This window comes from Apodemus sylvaticus, chromosome 1, assembly GCF_947179515.1.
Source record: "Apodemus sylvaticus chromosome 1, mApoSyl1.1, whole genome shotgun sequence".
Lineage (NCBI taxonomy): Eukaryota > Metazoa > Chordata > Mammalia > Rodentia > Muridae > Apodemus > Apodemus sylvaticus.
Genome location: NC_067472.1, coordinates 168,316,979 through 168,339,576, shown reverse-complemented (window position 1 = coordinate 168,339,576; position 22,598 = coordinate 168,316,979). Strand labels below are relative to the sequence as shown.

The following is a 22,598-nucleotide window of genomic DNA, read 5'->3' as shown; positions in this document are numbered from 1 at the left end:
ACCACCCTGCCGCTGCACGCCTATTCAGGTCGGGTGCTCAGCTCGCTATCATCCTGGGCAGGGGAGGGAGGGAGGGAGGGAGCACGCAAGGAAAGAGGTGCTGACTTTAGTTAACTAAGCTCTGTTCTAGGTACTGGGCATAGAGTAACTTGTTATAACCTTGCTTTCTAGATTAAGTGAGAACTAGGGTAAACGCCTTGACTAAAGGCACATACCTAAGAAGTGGCCAAACCACCTCAGAAGCACCTGTTCCCTCCTTCGGGCCTTGCTATTGTGAGGGTGCTATTCCACTTGGTACTAAGTGGTTCTCACATGTCGGAACCATTTTGTACAGACAGTACAAAATGCTTACTCATCCCTGTCTCCAGGGCTTCACACAGTGCCTGGCACACAGTAGGTCCTAATCAGATGTCTGCCAGCTGTGGACCTCCCATCCCAGATGCTGACAGAACGGATTGAGTTTATCTCCAAGCTGGCCCCACTCCTCATGGGTTCTGTAAATAATGGGTGGATTCAGGTGACCCCTCGAATTTAGTGACTAACAGAATGTTCCCCTCCCCCCGAGACATGGCAGGAAGATCTCACAAGACCTGAGGAAAAGCCCCTGGACGGCCTCACAGGGTGGGGGCCCTTGGAAAGCGGGCTGGTAGGGTACGGGAGGCCCATTGTCCTCCTATCTCAATTCCCTCCCTGAGGACCACAGGCAACAGCTGCAAGGACGGACTTCTTCTGCTGCAGATGCTTAGCTGAGCTCAGTTGGGTCACTGCCAGTCAGGGGCAAGACACCTGAATATGGCGCTACCCAAGAGGGTCTGTGACATGTGACACCTTCAGGAGCCTCATGGTGAGAAAGCATTATTGTGCCTCCTCCCCCAAGCATGGTCTTCTGTATCTCAGACTGCTCTTAAATTTACTACATCACTGAGGATGACCTTATGACCTTGAACTTCTGCCCCTCACGTCCACACCTTCTGAGTGCAGGGCATGGACCCCAGGCCTGGTTCGTACAGTACCCAGGGTTCCTTGCACGTCAGGTGAATTCTGGACCTGCTATCATATATCTCCAGCCAGCATGTTGGCTTTTAAGATAAAATAAAATAGAATCTCTAAGGCCAGACCCTAAAGCCACATTCTTTCTGAGATTAAAAGTGAAGTGACCCTGACTGAGTTCCATTCAAGCACAGCCCACAAGTCAGCAGACAAACGTGTGGCTGTCCTGCCCCGAGACCCACCGCTGCCTGCAGGGCGGCTCCTGGCCAAGTGATCCTCACAGGCCCCTTCTTGGTGGAGTGGGGTGACTTTTTAACTTTCCCAGTTCAAAACAAAGTTGCAGACTGTGGGTTCTATTCCTGGCTACACATCCACAACAGGCAAAATGCCTTCTTCCTGATGGATGACACATCTGTGTCACAATGGGCTCCTGAATAACGCGTGCAGCAGACCACGCCCTCCATGACATCTGCACAGCACCTTCCATTCTGCAGGTTCCTCCATAGGAGGCCTTTCCTCGCCCCTGGGGGTAGGACTAACGCATTTCTCCTTCTCCTTCCAGGTGATTGCCCCTAATCTCCAGACACAAGGTCATGAGCAGAATAAAATTATCATGAGTTAGTATTTGGTAATTTAACCAGTGCCTGTTAGCTGTACAAAATCTTGACATTTCCACACATGCACGCACGTGTGTGCATAGTATGACCTCTGCCCTGCTGTCTGCTAACCCCGTTCTTCTCCCCGAGTCACCCTTCTACTCTTTTGGCTTTCTTTTTAAATCTAGATTCCAACTGTGACAGAAAACATATGATACTTGTTTTTCTCAGTGTGGACCAACAAAAATCACAAACGTACTTAGCCTTACATCTTTGTGATCTTCTTTTTAAATAACTTTTGTCGCATAGCATCATGGATTCATGTTGAGAGGACAGACACACAGTAGGAGCTGTGGGTGACCACGGGCTGACAGTGCTGAGTGTGACTTCACTCCTGTAGTCTCAAGGGACTCAAGTGTGCCTGCTGAGCTGAGAGGACACAGGAGCGCAGTCTACCCAGAGCCTCTCCATGACTTCCAGCCCCCACACCCACACACACACACACCTTGGTTTTAGTCTTGCAAAGTCATAATTTGAAAATAAAACCGATTCTATGGAGACTGCTGACTGCCACAACTGTTACCCAATAAATGCACACTGTTGTAAGTGGTAACCTGTTGGGCAGTTTGAGAAAACTGATACAAGAGGCAAACTGACAGATTGTAGTTCAGCCACACTGGAATTCCGCTCATCAACAGGAAGGGACAGATGCAGCGATAAAGAAACAAACGGGCCTCAGCGGCTGACGGAAGGACGGTCACAGAGGAAGTAGATGCTGTGGTACCACAAAACTATAGGCATGGCAAACCTGGGGTACAGCGACAAAAGAAAAGGGTGGAGCTTGGAGCGAAGGACCGTCCAGTCTCACTGACTTCCTTTGGCTGAGCTCCCATATAGGAGGTAGACAGTCTATCAAAACCAAACATAGAAACCCTAAAACACATTGTGACGGGCAAGCCAAGCCTTCCAAAGGCCATGACACATTCATTTCTCTCCCCAAGTTCCTCTTAATATAGTCCAGGGTATGTCGCGCATCCACAATAATTCAACATTGTTTTAAAACACTTTTTATCCTCCTGATTCTACCTCCTGAGCTATGGAATGACAGGCACAGGCTACCGCGCCTGCGTTCTGCCATGCTGGGGATCAAACCCAGCGCTTCCGGCAGGCTCTGGGGTACGTTAGTAACTGAGCTACATGCCCAGCCAGAGGCCAAATATGTATCTTAAAGTTTTATGTTTGTTTTCTATATGTGTGTAAGTGCATGCATGTAGAGCTCTTCATGCATGCCTGGTGCCCAGGAAGACCAGAAGAGGGTTTGGATTCCCCCAGAACTAGATTTACAGACCCCAGTGAGACCCCACGCAGGTACTGGGAACAGAACCCATGCTCTCTGCAAGAGAAGACAAATACTGTGGGATGCCTTGCTTGTTACCACAGTCCTAATCTAAGGCTGTGAGCACACACTGCCACCCTTGGTCCAGGGCACCAAGAATGACGCTTGAGTGCCAGGAGACTGCCTGGCATTAGGACCAGGCTTTGTGGTCAGTCAGAAAGCCACTGTACTAGGTCAGGTGACAGCAGGTTTGGCCCATCACCTGCTCCATCTGTGAACTCGGCCAAGTTACCAAGACTGTCTTAGCTCCAGTCTCCTCATGTGTAACAGGGATTGTAGTGATAACTCCGAAGACTGTCCTGATGGCTGAACTTAACCACGGACGCGGGTATGTAGGCGCTTACACCCAGGTCTGCCTTCCGTCTACTCCCTATGTGGCCCAGGAAACAATGGGAAAGTGTGAAACCACAGAGGGATCAGGGACCATTTTCCCCAAATGGTTTGGTATTTTTAAAAACTTTTCTTTTTAACAAAAATATATAGAGAAAAGAAAACTAACTCTCCAAAACAGTCAGAATTTAATTCTTGGTGTGTTGGCCATAATAATTGCATGAACAAAACATTACTGCGTCCATACTATGGTGGTTTTATTCCAGACAGTCTCGTGATATGTCCAGACTTACAGTAGACAGGGAGTCATGTCACCACACGATACCTTCTCGGCAAAATATAACATCTGTGCCAGTAACAGCAAAGCAGTGTGTTTTAAATGGAGTTGCTGGGCTGGAGAGACAGCTCAGCGGTGAAGAGCACTAACGGCGCTTCCAGAGGACCCATCCCCTACTCAATTCCCATCCCCCGCATGGTGACCCACAACCACCTGTCACCCCAGAGGATCAGATGCCCTCTTGTGGCTTCCAGAGATGCTAAGCATGTGCACGGTGCACAGAAATACGTGCAGGCAAACATCTCTACACACAAAATGAAAATAAAATTTTAAATCTTTTTTTTTAATTTTCTTTAATTCATATTTTTGGTATATATATATATATATTAAATATTTTTATTTTTTATATTCTTTGTTTACATTCCAAATGATTTCCCCTTTCCCGGATCTCCCCTCCCCATATGTCCCATAAACCTTCTTCTCTCCATCCCTTCTCCAATCACCTCCCTCCTTTTTCTTTGTCCTTATATTCCCTTCCCATGCTAGATCAATCCTTTCCAGGATCAGGACCCTCTCCATACTTCTACATGGGAGTCATTTGTTATGCAATTTGTGCCTTGGGTATTCAGGGCTTCTGGGCTAATTAATATCCACTTATCAGAGATTGCATTCCATGTGTATTCTTTTGTGATTGGGTTACCTCACTTAGGATGATATTTTCCAGATCAAACCATTTGCCTAAAAATTTTGTGAATTCATTGTTTCTAATTGCTGAGTAGTATTCCATTGTGTAAATATACCACATTTTCTGTATCCATTCCTCCTTTGAGGGGCATCTGGGTTCTTTCCAGCTTCTGGCTATTATAAATAAGGCTGCTGTGAACATAATGGAGCATGTGTCTTTATTGCATGCCGGGGAATCCTTTGGGTATATGTCCAGGAGAGGTATAGCAGGGTCCTCTGGAAGTGTCGTGTCCAGTTTTCTGAGGAACCTCCAGACTGATTTCCATTTTAACTTGGACTGAGAATGTAGTTCAGTTGGCACAGTGGTCAGCTAGCATGCATGAAGCCCTAGGTCTGGCCATAAGCACCATGGAAACTCAGGAGTGGAGACAGGAGAAACGAGCATCAGTCGTTCAATGTTATCCTTGGCCTCACAGCAAGGATGAGGCTCCATGAGAGACTTTTGCCCACCTTCTCTTCACAATACGAAAGCGACTTGGAAGGACATTCACTCGATGTGCAGTTAGTGAACGCAAATTTCATACCAGGCACCATTACAGCACAACGGAGCCGAGAAGACGGCAATGATGTTCCTGTCTCCTAGCAGTTGAGAATGGCTTGATATTTGTGTTAACAATGGTCTAAAGTTGGCTGGAAGACAGCCAAGGGGTAGGGCATAGCAGGTCTTGGTACTAAAGGTCTGAGTTCGAATCCTGCCTCCACCATGTACAAGTTACATGACCCTGGACAAGCTGCCTCGGTTTCCACACCCATGACACAGACATAGTAATAGTTGCTATTTTGCTGGGTTTGCATGAGACTTGAGTTCATTACTACATGTAAAACGCTCTCAGCAATATCCGCCCCAAGAAAGCAGTCAGTGCGTGACAGCTGTTCTTAACACTCCTAAGACATCAATCTCAGCTCTGATGGCTGAGTGTACTTTTAGATTTGATTTCATCCAACCATCTCCACCTTCCTACGACAGCTGACTTTCATATCTGTTACGTCCTAATGGCTTCTGGTACGTTCATTAGTAAAACTGCCTTTTCTAGGAACCTTTTTAGCTTATTGAGTCAATGCTTCAGGGACCTTACCTAGGAGATTGGCGGGGAAAGTCAACACATTTCCGGTCACTCCAAGTGCTTCCTCTCCCATAAATACCCAGACACGAGCTGCAAGGTTACATCGATCGTAACCTCCAGGTGCTCTTCCCATGTGCACAGAGGCACACACGAGGGTGGCTGGACTTAGGGTACTGGAGGGGGCATGGAGGGCCCATCAGAGTTCCGAGCTGCCCATAAAAGGCAGGCACGTGTACTAAGAGGAACACCAGAGGGGCTGTGAATGGCAGCAGCTTAACAACACTAAGCACCACAGAAACCGGGTGGTTCACCTGCACCGCAAATGTCAACGCTCAAACTGCAGTTATTACCCTCCCTTCCCAGCCCCACACCCGGCCGCCCTCCAAACGGTCGGCCCGGCATCAGTTCCTGCTGCCATTGCCTCCCTACAGCCACTTCTGTCTTCTCACAGTCACTGAGTCCTGCTACTGTGCGTCCGTCCGTTCGTTCTGCCCTCCTGCTGCCTTTCTCCTCGCTGCCACTGGGCTGTTCAGCCCTGAGAACATGTGTCTGGGATGATTGCAACAGCTCCTTAGCATTTCCCCTCCCTGCTACCAATTCTCTCCAATCCCCTGGGTCTAAGGTAACCTTTGTAAATCTCAGCTCAGGCCCAGCACCGCCGCTGCTCAGAGCCTGCCGGTGCAGCTCCCCTGTGCCTATGTGAACCTTCCAGCCAGACACTGAAATGTTCATCAGTGAACAGTCTCGTGTCTCGCTGCATCTCCCCCAGCTCTGCGCTCCAATATGGACGGTGTACCACTGATCCCTGGTGACACCAAGGGGGCATTTCCCCCAAGAGTCTCTGCTAGCCACATCCTTCCTGTGCCTTCTGGAGAAAAACTGTCACCCTTCCCACTCAGTGCAATCTAAGTTCGTGAAGTCTCCTGGGCCACCACTAGAAAACATTCTACCATGCTGAGTGGTCATCGATGCACAACTGTGCTTCTCCGGGCAATGGGCGTGTTCCTCCACAAAGCTAGTTCCCTACTTGGCTTGTTCCTCCCGCCAGCCTGAAGACTCCCCCCTCCAGCTCTAGGCCTTTTGCCCAAGGCCACCCCAGGCAGGGCCTCAGTTTCCATCTCTACAAGAAGCACATAACAACATAAATGTCTGAGATGCAGTCAGTGCTGGAGCCCAAGATGCACCCCACCCAGGCTTGACCAGAGCACTGCAGAAACAAAACAAAGGGAATCGAAAGCCTTAACTCACTCTCCCCAGAGGAGCTGCCAATCACCACCTCACAGTGGGTGTCCCACAGCTAAAGCCTTCAAGGCCTTACAGTCTGCAGGGCACACTCACAGCCAGGGCCGCTGGGGCACTCTCAGATTGGGATGAAGGATTGGGATACGGAAGAGCAAGAATCAGCGGTGTGATAGACTTCTGGAGTTTTAGTCGTCTGTGTGCTTGCTTGGGGACAGGGTCTCACATGGCTCAGCGGGCCTCACGTTCATGGAGAGCCACCTGCCTCTGCCCCCTGAGTGCTGGGGTTAAAGCATGAACCGCACCACACTTGGCCCAGTTCCTGGTGCTTCTAGCTGAAAAGCAGGGCAGTGTTTGAAGTCCATGTGTGTCCTGAATGGATGAAAGACAGACAGAGGCCTAGACAGCACTAAAGGTGCCACAGGGATCCAGGACAGAAAGCACCGCCCCCCAGCTGTGGGTCAGACAGGAGCACCTGAACTTCAAGAAATGCCCAGAGGGTACAGCAGTAGAGCTGGGGACTTCCGGCAGACTCCATGACTAGAGGACTCTTCTCAAGCTGAGTCATCGGGACTTGAGGCCAGGGAAGCTAGAACAGGCTGGCCAGGAGAACAGAGAGTTGTGAGAGGGCACAGAAGAGGCAGCACACGTAAGAAAATAGGAGAAAACACTTGTTTGGAGGTGGTACAGGCAGGAATGAGGAACTGAAGTCAGGTCATTGGGAGCTAACTAATAAACCACTTTAGAGTGTGTGTGTGTGTGTGTGTGCGCGCACTCATGCACATCTGTGTGGGGGGAGGTTGGTACTCGTGTATATGCATGTTTATGGGGATGCACATGTGTTTACATGTACATACATGCACGTGGATGCTAGAGACAACCATGAGCATCATTTTTAGAAATGTCATCCACCTTTAAGACAGGGTCTCTCCTTGGTCTGGAAATCACCACTTGAGCTAAGCTAGCTGACCAGAGACCCGGGAATCCTTCTGTCTCCTCCTTCCCAATCCTGAGTTTCCAGGTTCATGTTACCTTTCCTGGCCTTTTTATATGGGTGTGGGGCTAGAACTCAGGTCCTCATGCTTCTGAGGCAGGCACTTCATCCCCGCCCCCAGATATGCACGCATGCACGCACATGCACACCAGCCTTTGAGAAGCCACCTTAGAGACAAATGAAAAGATCCCTGCAAACACGGAGGAAACCTTCAAGGAGGAGCGTGTCCATTTCTGGGGTACGAGAGATGTCTCCTATCCAGCCGGCATCACCTGCTTAGAGGTGGCTGCCTCTCCGTCCTCACCTTGACAAGGCATGTCTATGTCATAATAGATGCTTCCAAAGGGGGGTGCCAGATTGGTTAAATCTGCACATCGGGGTCTTTTCCACTCGTGTGCAAATGATAAAGCACATCTATAGTCTAAAACCCAGTGTGGCATCAGCATCTAAAATATATCCACTGGACAGCCTTGGGCCCATCGCTTACATTCTCTGGGTCTCAAGTGTTTTATTTAGTGACCACAATAACCATACCCTACAAGCCAGAGAAATCCAGGAGGTACGTGAGCTGTAAAATCCACAACTCAGCACTTCCTCTAAAGCCACAGGTCAAGCCTGCCCTCTTCCCACAGAAGCCAAGGCCACACAGAAACCAAAGCCCAGGCAAAGGAAGGAGTCAGGGAGAGGAGCAGAAACCCTGTCAGGCCCCAATCACAAGAAACGACATCTAGAATATTAAAGCTGGCCTGAGGATGGGAGGTAATTAATCTTCAAGGCAATAAAAATATTTAATTCATTCATCTGAGAGAAATGACAAGAGAGAAGATAGATATGTGCTTCCTCCCTGCCTGTTCCGACAAGGTTGTTCTGGATGGATTGTAGAACATTTAATGAGCAGTTAACAGAAGAGCCTGGGATGTAAACAAGCAAGCTGACGAGGACGGCCTGAGCAGCCAGCAGCAGCTCGCACTGCCGGTCAACACGGAGGACAGAGCAGCTCGGAATTATGCAGGTGGCAGCAGAAGTGACAAAGATGGGAATGGGAACACGGGGCACTCCAGGGCTGACATCACGGGATTTGCTCAGGGAACAGACACATGAGGAAGGGCGAGTTATACATCAAGTTCCCAGGCTTGCTAACCCGGGGGCAGCACGGCAGGCAGGAGGAGAGGCACAGACACGGGGAGTGGGGGGGGTCTCTAAGTCTTGGGGGTGTTTTTAAAGGACAAAGTATATAGCCATTCGCAGTGAGCACTGCAATCCTGCCATCACCTTGGCCGTGTAGACCTTGAAGGCATGATCACTTCTGTTCTCAGCCTAGTGAAGAGGAGGGAGAGGCTGGACCAGCGGGCTTCTATTCTGGGCATTGTTGGGGAGTTGAGGTCATAACAAAGCAGGGTGAGAAAGAGGAGCGGTAAGGAACCTGCCTTCAGCTTCGAGTTGGCTCAGTGAACCGTCACCTTCTTCCTCCCACAGAACCAGGTTCTCCAAGGAGCAGAAAAACATTCCCAGAGGCAAAGCCAAGGCGGGTGGCCCACGGCCTGACTGCTGCCAGATGGTGGAGGACTAAGGGCCACTTTTAAACTAGGTGTCCATGAATGACCAAAGAGGTTGTAGCCAGGCATGCCTAGCTCAGGACAGACTCCAAAGGCCTCCGTGGGCACTGCCCTGTGGCCAGAGGCCTGCAGGTTGCTGCCCTCTGTGTGACCTCTTTCTTCTCTACCCTTTCCAACCAGGTCTATGAATTGCTGACATGACCCTAGTGACAGTCCTGATGCAACCCCAAAAGGACAAGTATGCAGAAATGCTTGAGACTGTGTGGCCTAAATGGAACACATCTGGGATGCTAAGAAGACTCTCTCCTTCCCTCTCCTCTAACAAACACTCAGCCACAGGCCTCCTGGCTGTGTGTGGATAGACAGAGCCTTCCTAGACCACAGAAATGGTTGGGGGGGTGCATCTAAAACCGCCCATTCTCACAGCTCACCACAGCTTAGGGAGACAGCAGTGGAGGCCTGCCGCTGTCTAGTGCCAAGGTCACAGGAGAGCCATTTTCACAGGCCGAACATCTCAGGACAATCCTGATGGGCGTTTTTGTCCATGTGTTCCACTTTGCTCCATCGAGAGACTACTTGACATCTGAATGGTCAATTACCTTCCACAACATACTGGCCTTGAAAGAGCCTATCAAAATGGTTCATTTGGTACATCTATCAGGAAATGGGCACACTTCATTTCAGTGTCTCATTACTTAGTCCAAAGACACCATGCTGAACTAAAACTCTCCAAAGGATCTGTCAGACAGACTGGTTTTATTCCACCCTCCGATTTCTCCTCCAAAGGGAAAGGTGCACTGTGCAGTGTGGAAGTGCTCTAACAAAGGTGGTCATTAAAATGAATTTCAGTAAATTTAAGTGGAAATTATTGAAAACAATTTTCTCAACAAAACGAGCCCAATTTTCTCACAGAACTACAGACAAGCACAACAGTGCGGGCTCTTGCCGCCGGGATTTGTCAGTTCTGAGAATCTGCCCTCACACTGAGATGAGACCTACTGCTCTCCAGTACTACTCAAGGAGACCCTGTGGCTAAGGGAACAGTGTACACTGGCCTGAGGGGCTAGCCTGGGGTAGCTGAGGGGCTAGCCTGGAGTAGAGGAAGGACAACATTGTAGAGATGGGATCGATTGAGCCTGAGACCCTAGGTTCGCTGGGCCCAGTGCTCCGTCATCCCTAATGTGTGTAGTTTATGGGTGGAGAACCTCAGGTAAACTCCCGACTTCACACCCAGGACTAAAAGCCAAAGGGGATTGGATATTCCCCAAGGGGCCTTAGAAACAAGGCGCGGCATGGTTCTAACCACACTGGGCAGGCCCACAGTCTAGCTTTTCCTGTCTGCGCCTTAGCTTGCTGGATGGATGGATGGATGGATGGATGGATGGATGGATGGATGGATGGATGAGCAGACTCCAGGCAGCCTCCCATTCTGAGACAGACTCCACTGGCCTCCAGGAGGCAGCCCTGGGATCGACATGGCGAGCTCTGACCATTTATCCCCATCCCTTCTTCTCTTGACCGAGTCCTCGATGCCATCAAGAAGCTTCCCTTGTCCCTCTGGCACAATCACTCATTCCTCTCTCTGGGAACTCAGCACAAGCATGTGACAGAATTGGGGGAAGAGGAGGGTAGGTTAAGGAAGGGGCAGCCGGAGACACGGGAGCGGGAAGAATGCTACTGGCCCGTCTGCTCACATACCGCTGTGTAGCCCTCTCCAACCCAGCCGGTCCGCTTATTACAGCACCAGTCCTGGGAACCCAAAGGCCTTGAAGGTTTAGAAAGTCAGTGGCCGGTGTTCCAATCGAACCCTTCTCTGGCATTCTTTACTGAGTCAAAAGTCACCCCCACCCCAGGCTGTCTGGTATAAAAGCTTTGTCCATCCATAAACAGAAGGCAAAAATGGCCACAGGAACAATCACCTGCAGAGGGGGAAGGGAGGCTGCAGCACTGAGCTGGTGGGAGCAGGGTGCTCAGAGGCGCAGGCCGCGGGAGACAGTGCCATGCTGTGGCCACCTGCCGCCTCTGCTCTGCGCTGCCTTCCGCAGCCTCTGCAGGTACCAGAGCGAGCGAGGCCTGTTTCCTGACCCACTTTCCTCCCATCTCTATTTAGCTGTTCACTGGTGATGCTCCTGGCATGCCAATCAGATACTGCAGCCGGCAGGGCCGCTTGTTACAACAAATTCACGGCTCCGCGTAAACTCAGTGGAAAAGTACTGCGGCGAGCAGCCTAATTAAGGTGATGCAGTTTCCACGGCCACACAAGAAAAAGACAGGAGTGGGGTGGGTGGGGGGGAGCCATGAGGTAGGGGCTGGTGAAGCTGACTGTGGTAGGAAGACACTTGAAGGAGACTTTTCAGCCCAAGTTCTCCAATCCAGAGCCCTGGAAGAGCCTCTGAATGTGCAGAGAAGGACTGGACTTCAGGTCTGCAGGCTGCACTACCCTCCCTCACCCTGTGACCTTGGGCAAGCGATTCCCATGGAGGGGCGGGGGTGGGGGCGAGACAGGGAATATGGAGCTAGACTGTTGTTAAAACAGCCTGTGAGTCTTATTCTCCAGACTGTCAAACTGTCAAACTTATGACAAAGAAAAAGGAAAAAGGGGAAAAGAACCACGAACTGTCACTGGGCCCCATGAAAGAACAGAACCAGTGACTTCCTTTCTGGTTCCATTGTGGCTGCCAGCTTATTGTGACCTTGGGCAAACCACACGACCCCTAGAAATTTCAAAGTCTTCATCAGAGGAAGAGGCTGGATGAGCTCTGGGGGGAGGGGGTACAATTCCAATGCCAACACTCCACTTGATTCCATAAAAGGCTGCGGGCACCAGCCCTGTCCTCCCAGCACCTCCTTGTATGGTGACCTGCATCAGGCCTTGTCTTCTCTGTGCGGGAACGAGCCACCCGTTCTTGCCCTTCTGTTTAAAAACCTAGTCTACCAATGCAAGGCAGCTGTGTGTTTCCCGTGTCTCTCCTTCCTTTGCTTTAGAGAACTTAGCAACTATGGCTGTAAGGTCACCCTTGCCCCAGTGCCCCCCCACCCCCTGCTGCTGCTGAAGATGGGAGGGAGGAGGAGGGAGGAGGAGGGAGGAGGAGGGAGGAGGGATGCTGAGAGGGGCACATTGAAGGGATGCCACAGAACACTGAGCCTCTCTCTCCTCGGGATTGAGCTGAAGAGTGTGGTCGGACATGCAGAACCAGCCAAGAAGCAAGTGTCAGGAGAAGGAAGAGCATGGGGACAGGGAGGCAGAGACGTACAGGGTGAAGCAGGACAGCTCTGGATTTGACAGACAGCTAATCAGAGGCGACGTCTATCCACCTCCTGCATACCAGAATCCATGGATCTGCTATTACTACCATAACCTTTGCTCAGCCTGGTCCTGGTCACTGCCACAGTCCCTCCACCCCACCACCAGTGGTCTGCCCTAAGTACTGTTCTAAGCAGAGGACTAAGTACTGCTCACTGTAGCTCTCACCAGCACCCCCTGGCCATGTCACCTCTTGGCCTCATCTCTCACCCTTCCCGCAGGCCTGCTCTAGCAGGGCTGAGGAGCTGCCCGTCCTCTGAGCATGTGATGCCCTGTCCCCATTAAAGTACCTCTTTGTACCTTACCTACAACTCCCCAACTGCCACTGCCACCCACCCACCCACTGAAGCAACTCCAACTAATCCCTTGGGCTCTGCCCAGTCTGTGCCAGAAAGACACGCCTGCTCCCTGGGTCTGGATTACACACGCTCCTCCTGCACGTGAACGAACATCTTCCGTCTCTGCCATCATTTTTACCTAGTGAATGTTGAGAGCCCCTGATTCCTTGGACCAATGCTTACCTACCGGGCAACCATTTCAGAAATGGCTGGTGGTGGGGCTAGAGAGTTGGCTGGGTCTGAAGATCACTTGTGGCTCATACAGAGAGCCTGCGTTTGGTTCCCAGCCCTGAAACAACAGCTCACGAGCTTCCCTAAGTCCAGTTCCAGGGATGCTCATACATACATTCAGACAAAATAGTCATGTACATAAAACAAGTAAATGTTTACAAAATGGAAGGAAGGAAGAAAGAAAAAAGAAAGGGAGGGGGAACCAGAAAAGGAGAAATCATTTGAAATGTAAATAAAGAATATATCTAATAAAAAAGAAAGGAAGGAAGAAAAGAAAGAAAGGAGGGGAGGGAGGGAGGGATGGAGGAAGGAAGGAAGGAAGGAAGGAAGGAAGGAAGGAAGGAAGGAAGGAAGGAAGAAAGGAAGGAAGGAAGGAAGAAGGACGGCTGCTGAATGTGTGATACAAACAGCACAGAGGAGACTAAAGCCACTTGATAGGATGTAGAGCTTCCTCCAGCAAGGAAGCAAGACAGACAGAAGCTGTAAGAAACACAGACAGACTAGGAGCCCAAGCCAGGTCAGACCTGATACCAGGGACATGAAATCAGAGACTAGTGGGTGCTCAGAGTGACGGGGGCAGGGGGGGGGGACTCTGCAACCAGCTTGGAAAGCCAGAGACCCCCAGAGTCAAAGGGGAGCAAAGTCCTGCTGGGATCTATGGAACTTCCTCAAAAATTAAAACAAGTATAGAAGCAGCAGACAGAATAATAAAGGGTTTAGCCTATAATCACAGTGAAGCCTAGAGCTAAAGCCAGAATGAGCCAAAGGAAAGCCAAACCAGGAGGAGCTGGGAATGCTGGGTAGGAAGGTCACCACCCACCAGCACTGGGACCTTGAATGAGTTTTTTGTTCTTTGTCTGGAAACCTAAGATTGAAAATGGGGACCCCAGCACTGTCTCAGGATTCATCTAAAGGAACTCAGGAATCCTGTTGTGTCCTGCAGATGAGGAAACAATACAACAGGCCCCTACTGCTGGGGTGCTGACTTGGGGAGCCCAAGGTGTCCACTGCTCGCCAGTGAATCTAGAGTTCCCAGTGAGTTGATGAAGAAATGTATTCTAAATGACACAAGGCACCCAGTGTGTTACAAATCCTAGGGGAGGCGCTTCGGGAAAGGACAATGCTAACCCAAAGGAATAGCATGAGTGGTGAACTTGCAAGCTGCAAGGGGCCAGCAGGGTGACATAGAATAATGTCACAGCCTTGGGAGACCCGCAGCCTGGGTATGGACATGTTCTCTGTGGTGTGGTTAAGGAATATGTACCTTAAGACTTAGAGAAAAGACAGCCAGGCCTGTGAGTGTGGCTGTCTGGGGCATCACTCAAATGTCGCGAGCTAGGAAAGGAAATGTGTATCCAGAGGGATGGAAAACAGATGTCCCATGTCCCATAAAGAGCTCCTGGGAAGAAGTTCTCATTTTCTTTCTAGGGAAGCAAGGGGATGCAGGAGAAAGCAAGGGGAGCACCAGGATTAGAAGAGCTGTGTCTACCCCTGCGGCAGACCCTGGCTGCCGAGGCGGAGTGGGTCAGCCAGATGCATGTCTCCCACTCTATGAGCCACACCCTCTCACTACTCATTGATAATCACACAAATCTTCAAATCAGTGTCTACCTGCCCAACTCTGTTTAGGGGACGCAGGCAAGATCTGGGTCTAAACTTGGGCCTTAAAGGAGTCTTATGACTCCCTCATAAGTCAAAGGGGAAGGTGTGGGTGAGAGGGACAGAACTGGAACCATTTGCCACCCTAAACGCATTTAGAAATCCCTACTCAGGGATGAATCTTCTAAGTTCTGGGATTTAATAATGAACTAACTGATGGGAAGCTGTCTTATCGCATGAAGCTTCCCTAATACTTTGAAACCACTTAGCATTCATCCATTCATGATTAGAGCATCTACTGTATTGGCAAATACATTGACTGGCAAAGCAGAAGAAGAAACCACATGAATGCATGTGTCCTCCTGGGATGTCCAATAAAAATGGGGAGGAGAGACAGAATACCCAAAGCAACTTGGGAAAAAAACAACATAAATAAAACATCTGACGATGGATTCCTGGCAGATACACCAATACAGACATTGGTGCTGGGATTTGGAAAGGTGGTCAGGATCCTTGTGCTTCTGGGTAAGCAGACAAGACTTCACATAGCTGAAAAACTCAAGCTGTGCTTCCTGCAGATGAGGAAACAACACAACAGGCCCCTGCTGCTGGGGTGCTGACTTGGGGAGCCCAAGGTGTCCACTGCTTGCCAGTGAATCTAGAGTTCCCAGTGAGTTGATGGAGAAATGTATTCTAAATGACACAAGGCACCCAGTGTGTTACAAATCCCAGGGGAGGCACTTCTGGAAAGGGCAATGCTAACCCAAAGAGTATATTTAGGTAAAAGTTAGTTACAAGTACCTCGTAGCATGTATCCACTCACCTATCCACCTTTTCATATCTATCCATCTGCTCATCCATTCACCTACTTACACATCCATACATAATACATACATACAAACATACATACACACATACATACATATATACATTCACCAACCCTTCTGTCTACCCACCACCCACCTAACCATCCATCTACCCACCAATCCATCTACCCACCCCTCCATCCACATATCTATTTACCCATCCACCCACCCATTCACCCACCCATCTACCTATCCATTCACCCACCCATTAACCTACCTATCTATCCAACCATCCATAGATCTACCCACTCACCCATCCATCCATCTACCCACCTACTCATACATCTATCTATCTATCTATCTATCTATCTATCTACCCATTTACCCACTCATCCATCTACCTACCCTCCCTTCTATTCATCCATCTACTTATCTATCCACCCATCCATCCATCCATCCATCCATCCATCCATCCATCCATGCACTTATTGGACACTAATACTGCTCCAGAAACAGAACATTTAAACTATGCAGGAGAAGAAAGGACAATGACAAGAGCAAGTCATTCTTGAGAGCTTAACATGCCGCAGGTTACCTCTTTACACATCACCAAAATTAAGTCATCTAATCCTTCTGACAGCCCTGCAGGGTGATTCGCTTGCCTGAGGTTGCAGGCCAATGAACAACTTGTTCAAGCTGAGGCTATGTGGTAATGGGAAGTTTTGTTTTCAACAGTTTTATCAAAACATACTTGAAGTATTTACTTATATAATTTGATTGTTTTCCCCACAAATATATACCCAACACAGGGCTCACTGCACTCAAGACAATAGGAATACTTCCATTCCTCAGGCACCCCGGGTAGTTTCAATAATTATTTATTGGCAGAAATAAGGAAGCCAGATGGGCAGGTAGAAGGACACTAGATTGGGGATTTTAAAATGACAGGCTAGGATATAATTATAGTTTATAATCAGCAAATGGCTAGAAATAGGGGACCAGAGAGGGGGCTGGTAAAGAAGATGGTGACCCTGAATTTAGAATCATAACATAAAGAGGAGCGAAAGGCTCTCCCTGGGAGCCTGGGATGCAGGAGACAGAGCAGGGGCTAAGAATACAACCTGGAAAACAGTGAAGAAAACAAGAAAATCAGACAATGAAGATAACCTAGCCATGATACGATAAATGAGAAATACGAGCTATTTTAAAAATCAAAAAAGAACTTTCTAGACAGACACCACAGAAAAGGCAAAGGAAATGAAGATCTGGTGTTGCACTCAGGGGTAGAGCTGATGAGTTGGAGACATGGCTCAGCAGATAAAAGAGACTGTTGTTCTTGTAGAAGACCAGAGTTCGTTTCCTGGCACCCACCTGAGGTGGCTTACGATCACTTGTAACACCAGCTCCATGGATCTGAATGCTCTTCTGGCACTTGCACACACACACACACACACACACACACACACACACACACGTATGCCCACAAACACACTCATACATAAACACATAATATTAAAAATTATTGTCAGAAGTAGGAGAGAAAACTTCTGAAATAATCATCAAATTTGTATCGAAAAGAGAAATGGAATCTGATGAAGATCTATAATATAGTCAATAGCAATTATTGTGCCAATATCAGTTTATTAGTTTTAATATTATTCTTTGAATACACAAGACTCTGTAATAGGGAACAAGGTGAAGGGTATACAAGATTATTTGTATATACTTTTCTATGGGATTACAATTATTTCAAAATGTTTTTGAAATATTTGATATTTTAACAATAAGTTAATTCAACATCTAATATATCCCAGACACGGTATTCTGGATGTTTTCTTTCTTTTTTTTTCTTTCTTTTTTTTTTTTTTCCCCTGAGACAGGGTTTCTCTGTGTAGCTCTGGCTGTCCTGGAACTCACTCTGTAGACCAGGCTGGCCTTGAACTCAGAAATCTGCCTGCCTCTGTCTCCCAGAGTGCTGGGATTGCAGGCATTCACCACCACCGCCGGCTTTTTTTTTTTTTTTCTGGATGTTTTCTTAATGAACTGTCATTTTAATCTTCAAATAACCTTAAATAGAGATGGGATTCTCATTTCGTAGCTAATGAAGGTGAAATGTTTAGTAAGAGACTAGCCCAAAGTCACACAACTAGGTAATAAAGGCAGTAAACTGGTGTACTCCCTGTGTGTACAGCCAGCCTGTCTGACGCCCCTGCGTGCCTGCTTAAACCAGTCCCAGCCTCCACATTCTGGCTACATCACTGCAGATTAAGTCATCCTACCATACCCCAGGCCCAGTTTCCTCATGAGTAAAATACAGCAATAACTCCTGTCCTAATTTTGAAGTTTCCTGACGGATTCTAAGAAGTTAATAGAGGGTATCAAACCTCACAAATGGCGGAGATTATATGTCTCTATGTGTCTTGGAGACATTCTTTAAAACCTGTGAGTAAGGTCAATCCAAGATGAACAGACAGAGGAAAGAGAAAAACCTCTACACTAGCAACTCTTGCTTGTCTGACCTTCTGAGCAATATCTGACCCTGGAGAGGCATTGGCACCAGGAACAGCTGGCCAAGAACAGGGGGGCCTCTACCCACAAGCCTGTATCAGCAACATTAGATCCACCTTCCCTTCATCAGCTGTGCCTTCTCTAGCCCCACATACACATAGTGTCCTTGCCTATGCAAATGCCCCATGCTTACAGCACTCTGCTATGAAACTACTAAAATAGACCCTGGCCCCTGGTCCCTGGCCCCTGGAACTTAGCTCAGATGATGCCTGTCCTCAATATACCAGTGAAGTGGAAATTTAAGGAAAGTCAGTTGTGTTGGATGGTGTTTTGCTGGGGCAAACTTGTGAAGGGGTGTTTTCCTGAGGCAGACACAGGTGAGAAGGGTAAGGCAGACTCATAAAGGAATGTTTCACTGATGCAGAAACAGGAGAAAAGGTGGTCTGCTAAAGCAAGCACGTGAAAGGACATGTGATGAAGGACTCTTCACTAACAGCACATATGTATTGGTCTGCTTTACATTGTGTAGTGGAGCCCCATTTGTTGAGACTCCATAGAAAGAAATGCACTGAAAACTTCTGGTGATGTGCTACAGCTTCTTGAAGCTTCTGCAGACTAGGACTGATTGGCAGAGTGACTTCAGCTGAGACAGACTCACGTGCTAGGGCAAGACCAGTGGAGGACACGTTTAGAGGGAGTATAAAAAAGGACTCGACAGACAGTCACTGAGGCTGAACTTGGCTTGTTTACATGGCTGTCCAACACTTGTTGGTCTCCTGTCTTCTCTGATCTTTGCTTTGCTGAGAGGGGCACAGCTGAGAACTTTTCCTGGCATTCCTGTTGGCCCTGGTCCCTCCTGCTGACTTGTGCTGAGGCTGAGGCCTGGCTGTTCCTACTAGGTCATGACGCTGCTGCTGCTGCTGCTGCTGCTGCTGCTGCTCCTCCTGCTCCTCCTGCTGTGGCTGACCTATGAACTGAAGAGCAGATCTCCAGACAACACAAGGAAGTTGCTCCAACCATTTCTAAACAGGTCCACTTCCCCCATATCCTTTCTTTTCCACGACCTCTGGTGGGTGCTGGGCTAGAAGGGAGGTCAAAGCATTTAAGAACCATCATTAAAAGTAGTCATTTGAAAAAAACTTAAAGTCACACACCACAGCTTTAGAAACTGTCTAGCATGGTCATCCATGTCTTTAGTCCCAGCACTTAGGAGACAGCAGGTAGATCTTTGCTGTTCAAGTCCAGCCAGGACTGCATAGTAAGCCCCTGTCTCAAAACACAGACAAACCTGGAGAGATGGCTCAGCAGTTAGGAGCCCTGGCTGCTCTTGCAGAGGACCCACAGGTTTAGTTCCCAGCGCCCACTCTCAACCATCTGTAATTCTATTCCCAACTCAACACCCTCTTGCTTCTGCAGATACCAGACACTCACGTGGAACACAGACATTCATACAGGCAAAATACCCATACACATTTAAAACTTTGTCAAAGCAATTAGCTGGCACAGGCAAGATGGTTCAGTAGGTAAGGACACCAGCCACCAAGCCTGAATTTGATTCCTGGGCCCCACATGGTAGAAGAGAAGTGACTCCTGACCTCCACGGGTGCACTGTGACACATACACACAATAAATAAATGTAATAATAATTTAAAACAGAATTATCAGTGCTAAACCCTGGTACATGTCACAATACTTCAGCTAGCCACCAAAGCAGAGTCACACACACTACAAATGAAGATTGCAGGGAGTCGGTTTCCGGGGTAGCTTGGGGTAGTACTGACTTCTCTGTAGCAGTGATTGTCCGAATACAATTAGCTCTTATTTCTCCAATCTGCACTGCTGATTCCTCTGCCACACACACAGGAAAAGGCTAGGCTACTGATGCTCTGATCCCCGTGCCAGTGACTGCACCAGGACAAGGGGGGGTGGGGGCTGGAGGCTGGTGAGGACAGCCTTCCACGCTGCGTGTACACGCTCTGACTCAGCGCTTCTCCTCACTCTCTGCAGAGCAGCTGCAGCTGAGCCCACACTACACAGACCACGGCAATGACCCCCCAAAACTGGTTTCCCGGCTGGCTGCCAAGTCACCTGCTGACGGTGGGCAATCAGGGAAGGCTCTGATCACTTCCGTTCAAAACCCACTCACAGTTCTCACTGACTACATAACCCAGTGAGGCCCAAACCCCATGGCCTGGCATGTGGAGCCTTCTGAAATTGGCTGCAGCCAGGCCTTAAGGCGACGCTTCTGTTATTCCCTTTTGTGCTCCTCAGCTCTGGCCAAAATGAGCCCTGGCTCCGGGACCCATCCTGAGCTTTCTGCCTCTGTGCTTTGTTCAAGCTGTGCTTCCATCTGCAATCCCTCTCTCATCCAAACCCCACCTGGTCTTCCGGCCAGCACAGACCCCGCCTCCTCCACAAAGCTTGAGGAGAGCCTAGCTAGCCTTACCTTCCCTATGTGACCCATAACTGCTGAGCAGCTGCAAAACTAACCCCGAAGATCATCCCCCCACTCCGTCCCCACTGAGATTCTTATTTGCTAAGTCAGCCCTGGGTAACAGACACTTTTAGAAGATCTTAAGGTGTTTTTAAGATGCAGCTAGAGATAGAACCAGGGCCCGGACACATGGGATCTGTCCCTCTCCCTCTCACTGGTTCCATAGTTCTACCTGACTGTCTCTCACAGCACACAGTTCCTAGCATCTTACGGGATTCCCTTTAATGTTCAAGAGAAGGTGTATTTGGTGGCAGGCAGGCACTCTTCCAGCTTCTGAAATAGAACGGTTATAGAGCAGAACTCTCCTGGAGCCTGCGCTGGTATCAGGAGACCAGTACTAACTGGTAATATCAGGTCAGATTACAGGAGCTGTGATGGAGACAGATAATAAGTGGTATCACGAGGTCAGTGAATAATGGCCGTGCTGGTGGGTTTCTTTATCAAGTTGGCAAAAACTACAGTCACCCTGGAAGAGAGATTGGCCTGCACACACTTTTTCAGATTGAAGGTTAACGCGGGAGGGCCCAGCCCACTGTGGACAGTGCCGTCCCTGGGCAGGTGGGTAGTCCGGGATTGGCTAAGAAGCGAGCCAGGCAAGGTGCGCTGAACAAGCCAGTACGCAGCATCCCTCCACGGTCCCCGCCTCCCTCCACTCCTGTTGACTTCCTGCCCTGGCTTCCCTCCAGGAGCAGCTGTGACAGGGACATGCAAGCCAAATAAACCCTTTCCTCCCCAGGCTGATGATGGCCAGTATTTTATCACAGCAACAGAAAACAACCAGGACAGGTGCTCTCATAAATATGGGAGGGGGGGCAGAGTAAAAAGCGAGGGCCAACTATAGAGAGGTGGTTAGGGACAGCTTCACCTACTGTGTCTGCCCTCCCATTGGGACAGCACTAGCATGACAGCTAGGCCTGCGCCTGATTCATTGTTGTATCTCTCAAAGCCTCCTGCATGGTACTTGGCAATCTGAACTTGTTCTATGAACATATGTGATTGCTGTATGAACAAACGAAATAAGTAATGATGGCACCCTGTGTCTCCTTCACAGCTGTGACCCTCATCATGCCTGAACCATACCAGATGTTTCAACAAATACTGGCAGGATCGGTAAACTTCACTGTACTGGGGAGGAGTTCTGAGAACACATTTCCGTGGACTAAATCGCCGCACAACCGTAGAGCAGCAGGCTAATCAGGCTTGAGGTCCCAGACGCCAACCTCCTCATTTCAAAGATAAAATTATGTCCAGAGACATGATGAGGACCCGGTGAGCCAAGGTCACAGGAGAGGGCTGAGGAGACAGCTCAGGGACTGTGGCTTCTGTGCAAGCCTGAGGACATGTGTTGGGATCCCCGACCTCCATGAAGAAAGCCTGGCTATTCACTTCTAACCCCAGCTTTGAGGAAGGTAAAAACAGGTTGAACCCTAGGGCCTGTTGGCCAGTCAACGCAACCACATAGATGAGCTTCACTCTCAGTCAGAGGCTCTGTCTCAAAAGTGAAGGGTTAATCAATACAGGAGGACAACTAAAGTCAGCCTCTGACTTCCATATTCACACACTAAACCACACACACACACACATGCACGCACGCACACGCATGTGCACACAAACACACACACCGAAGGTAAAGCTAATAGGAGTCTCCCCACCAACACTGACTTCTAGTTAAGATTTACTTCAGCTTCATTTTTGCTGCTCTGATAAAAACAAACAAAACTTGACAAAAAAAAAAAAAAAGATTGTTAGCTCCCAATTCCTGGTTATAGTTCATCACTGCAGGGAAGTGAGAGGGCAGAGGCAGGAGCCCGAGCCAGAGAGCTGGCCACACTCAGGAGCAGTGAGGAATGAGGGCAGACACCCATGCTGCCTGCCATGTTTGCTTGCTTTCTAGCTAGGCAACTTATTATATTCCCACAATTCAGTCCCAGACCTAGGGAATGGTTCCACCCACACTAGACTGGGTCTTCCTGCATCAATTGGTAATCAAGATAATCCCCAGAGACCTGCCCACCAGCCAACCTGAACTAGACAGCACACTGAGACACTCTTCAGCTGCGTGATTCTAGGTTTTGTCAAATTGAGAGTTAAAAACAGCACCAGGTTTATCAAACTGAAACACTGTTGCCATT

The 22,598-nt window shown here is 49.0% G+C and overlaps 1 protein-coding gene across 3 annotated transcripts in view; it reads right to left on the bottom strand.

The window, feature by feature from the left end:
- Window positions 1-22,598, bottom strand: part of Sergef (secretion regulating guanine nucleotide exchange factor) — a 200,579-nt gene that overhangs the window by 83,410 nt on the left and 94,571 nt on the right. Inside the window, exon 10 of one of the 3 annotated variants that reach the window (XM_052162579.1) lies at window positions 17,343-19,053. The exons of the other annotated variants lie outside the window; for them this stretch is intronic. Within the exon in view, the coding sequence (XP_052018539.1) occupies window positions 18,940-19,053 (114 nt within the window). The 3' untranslated portion in view covers window positions 17,343-18,939. Of the gene's footprint in view, window positions 1-17,342; window positions 19,054-22,598 lie in introns of those variants that run through there. 3 annotated transcript variants of the gene reach the window in all.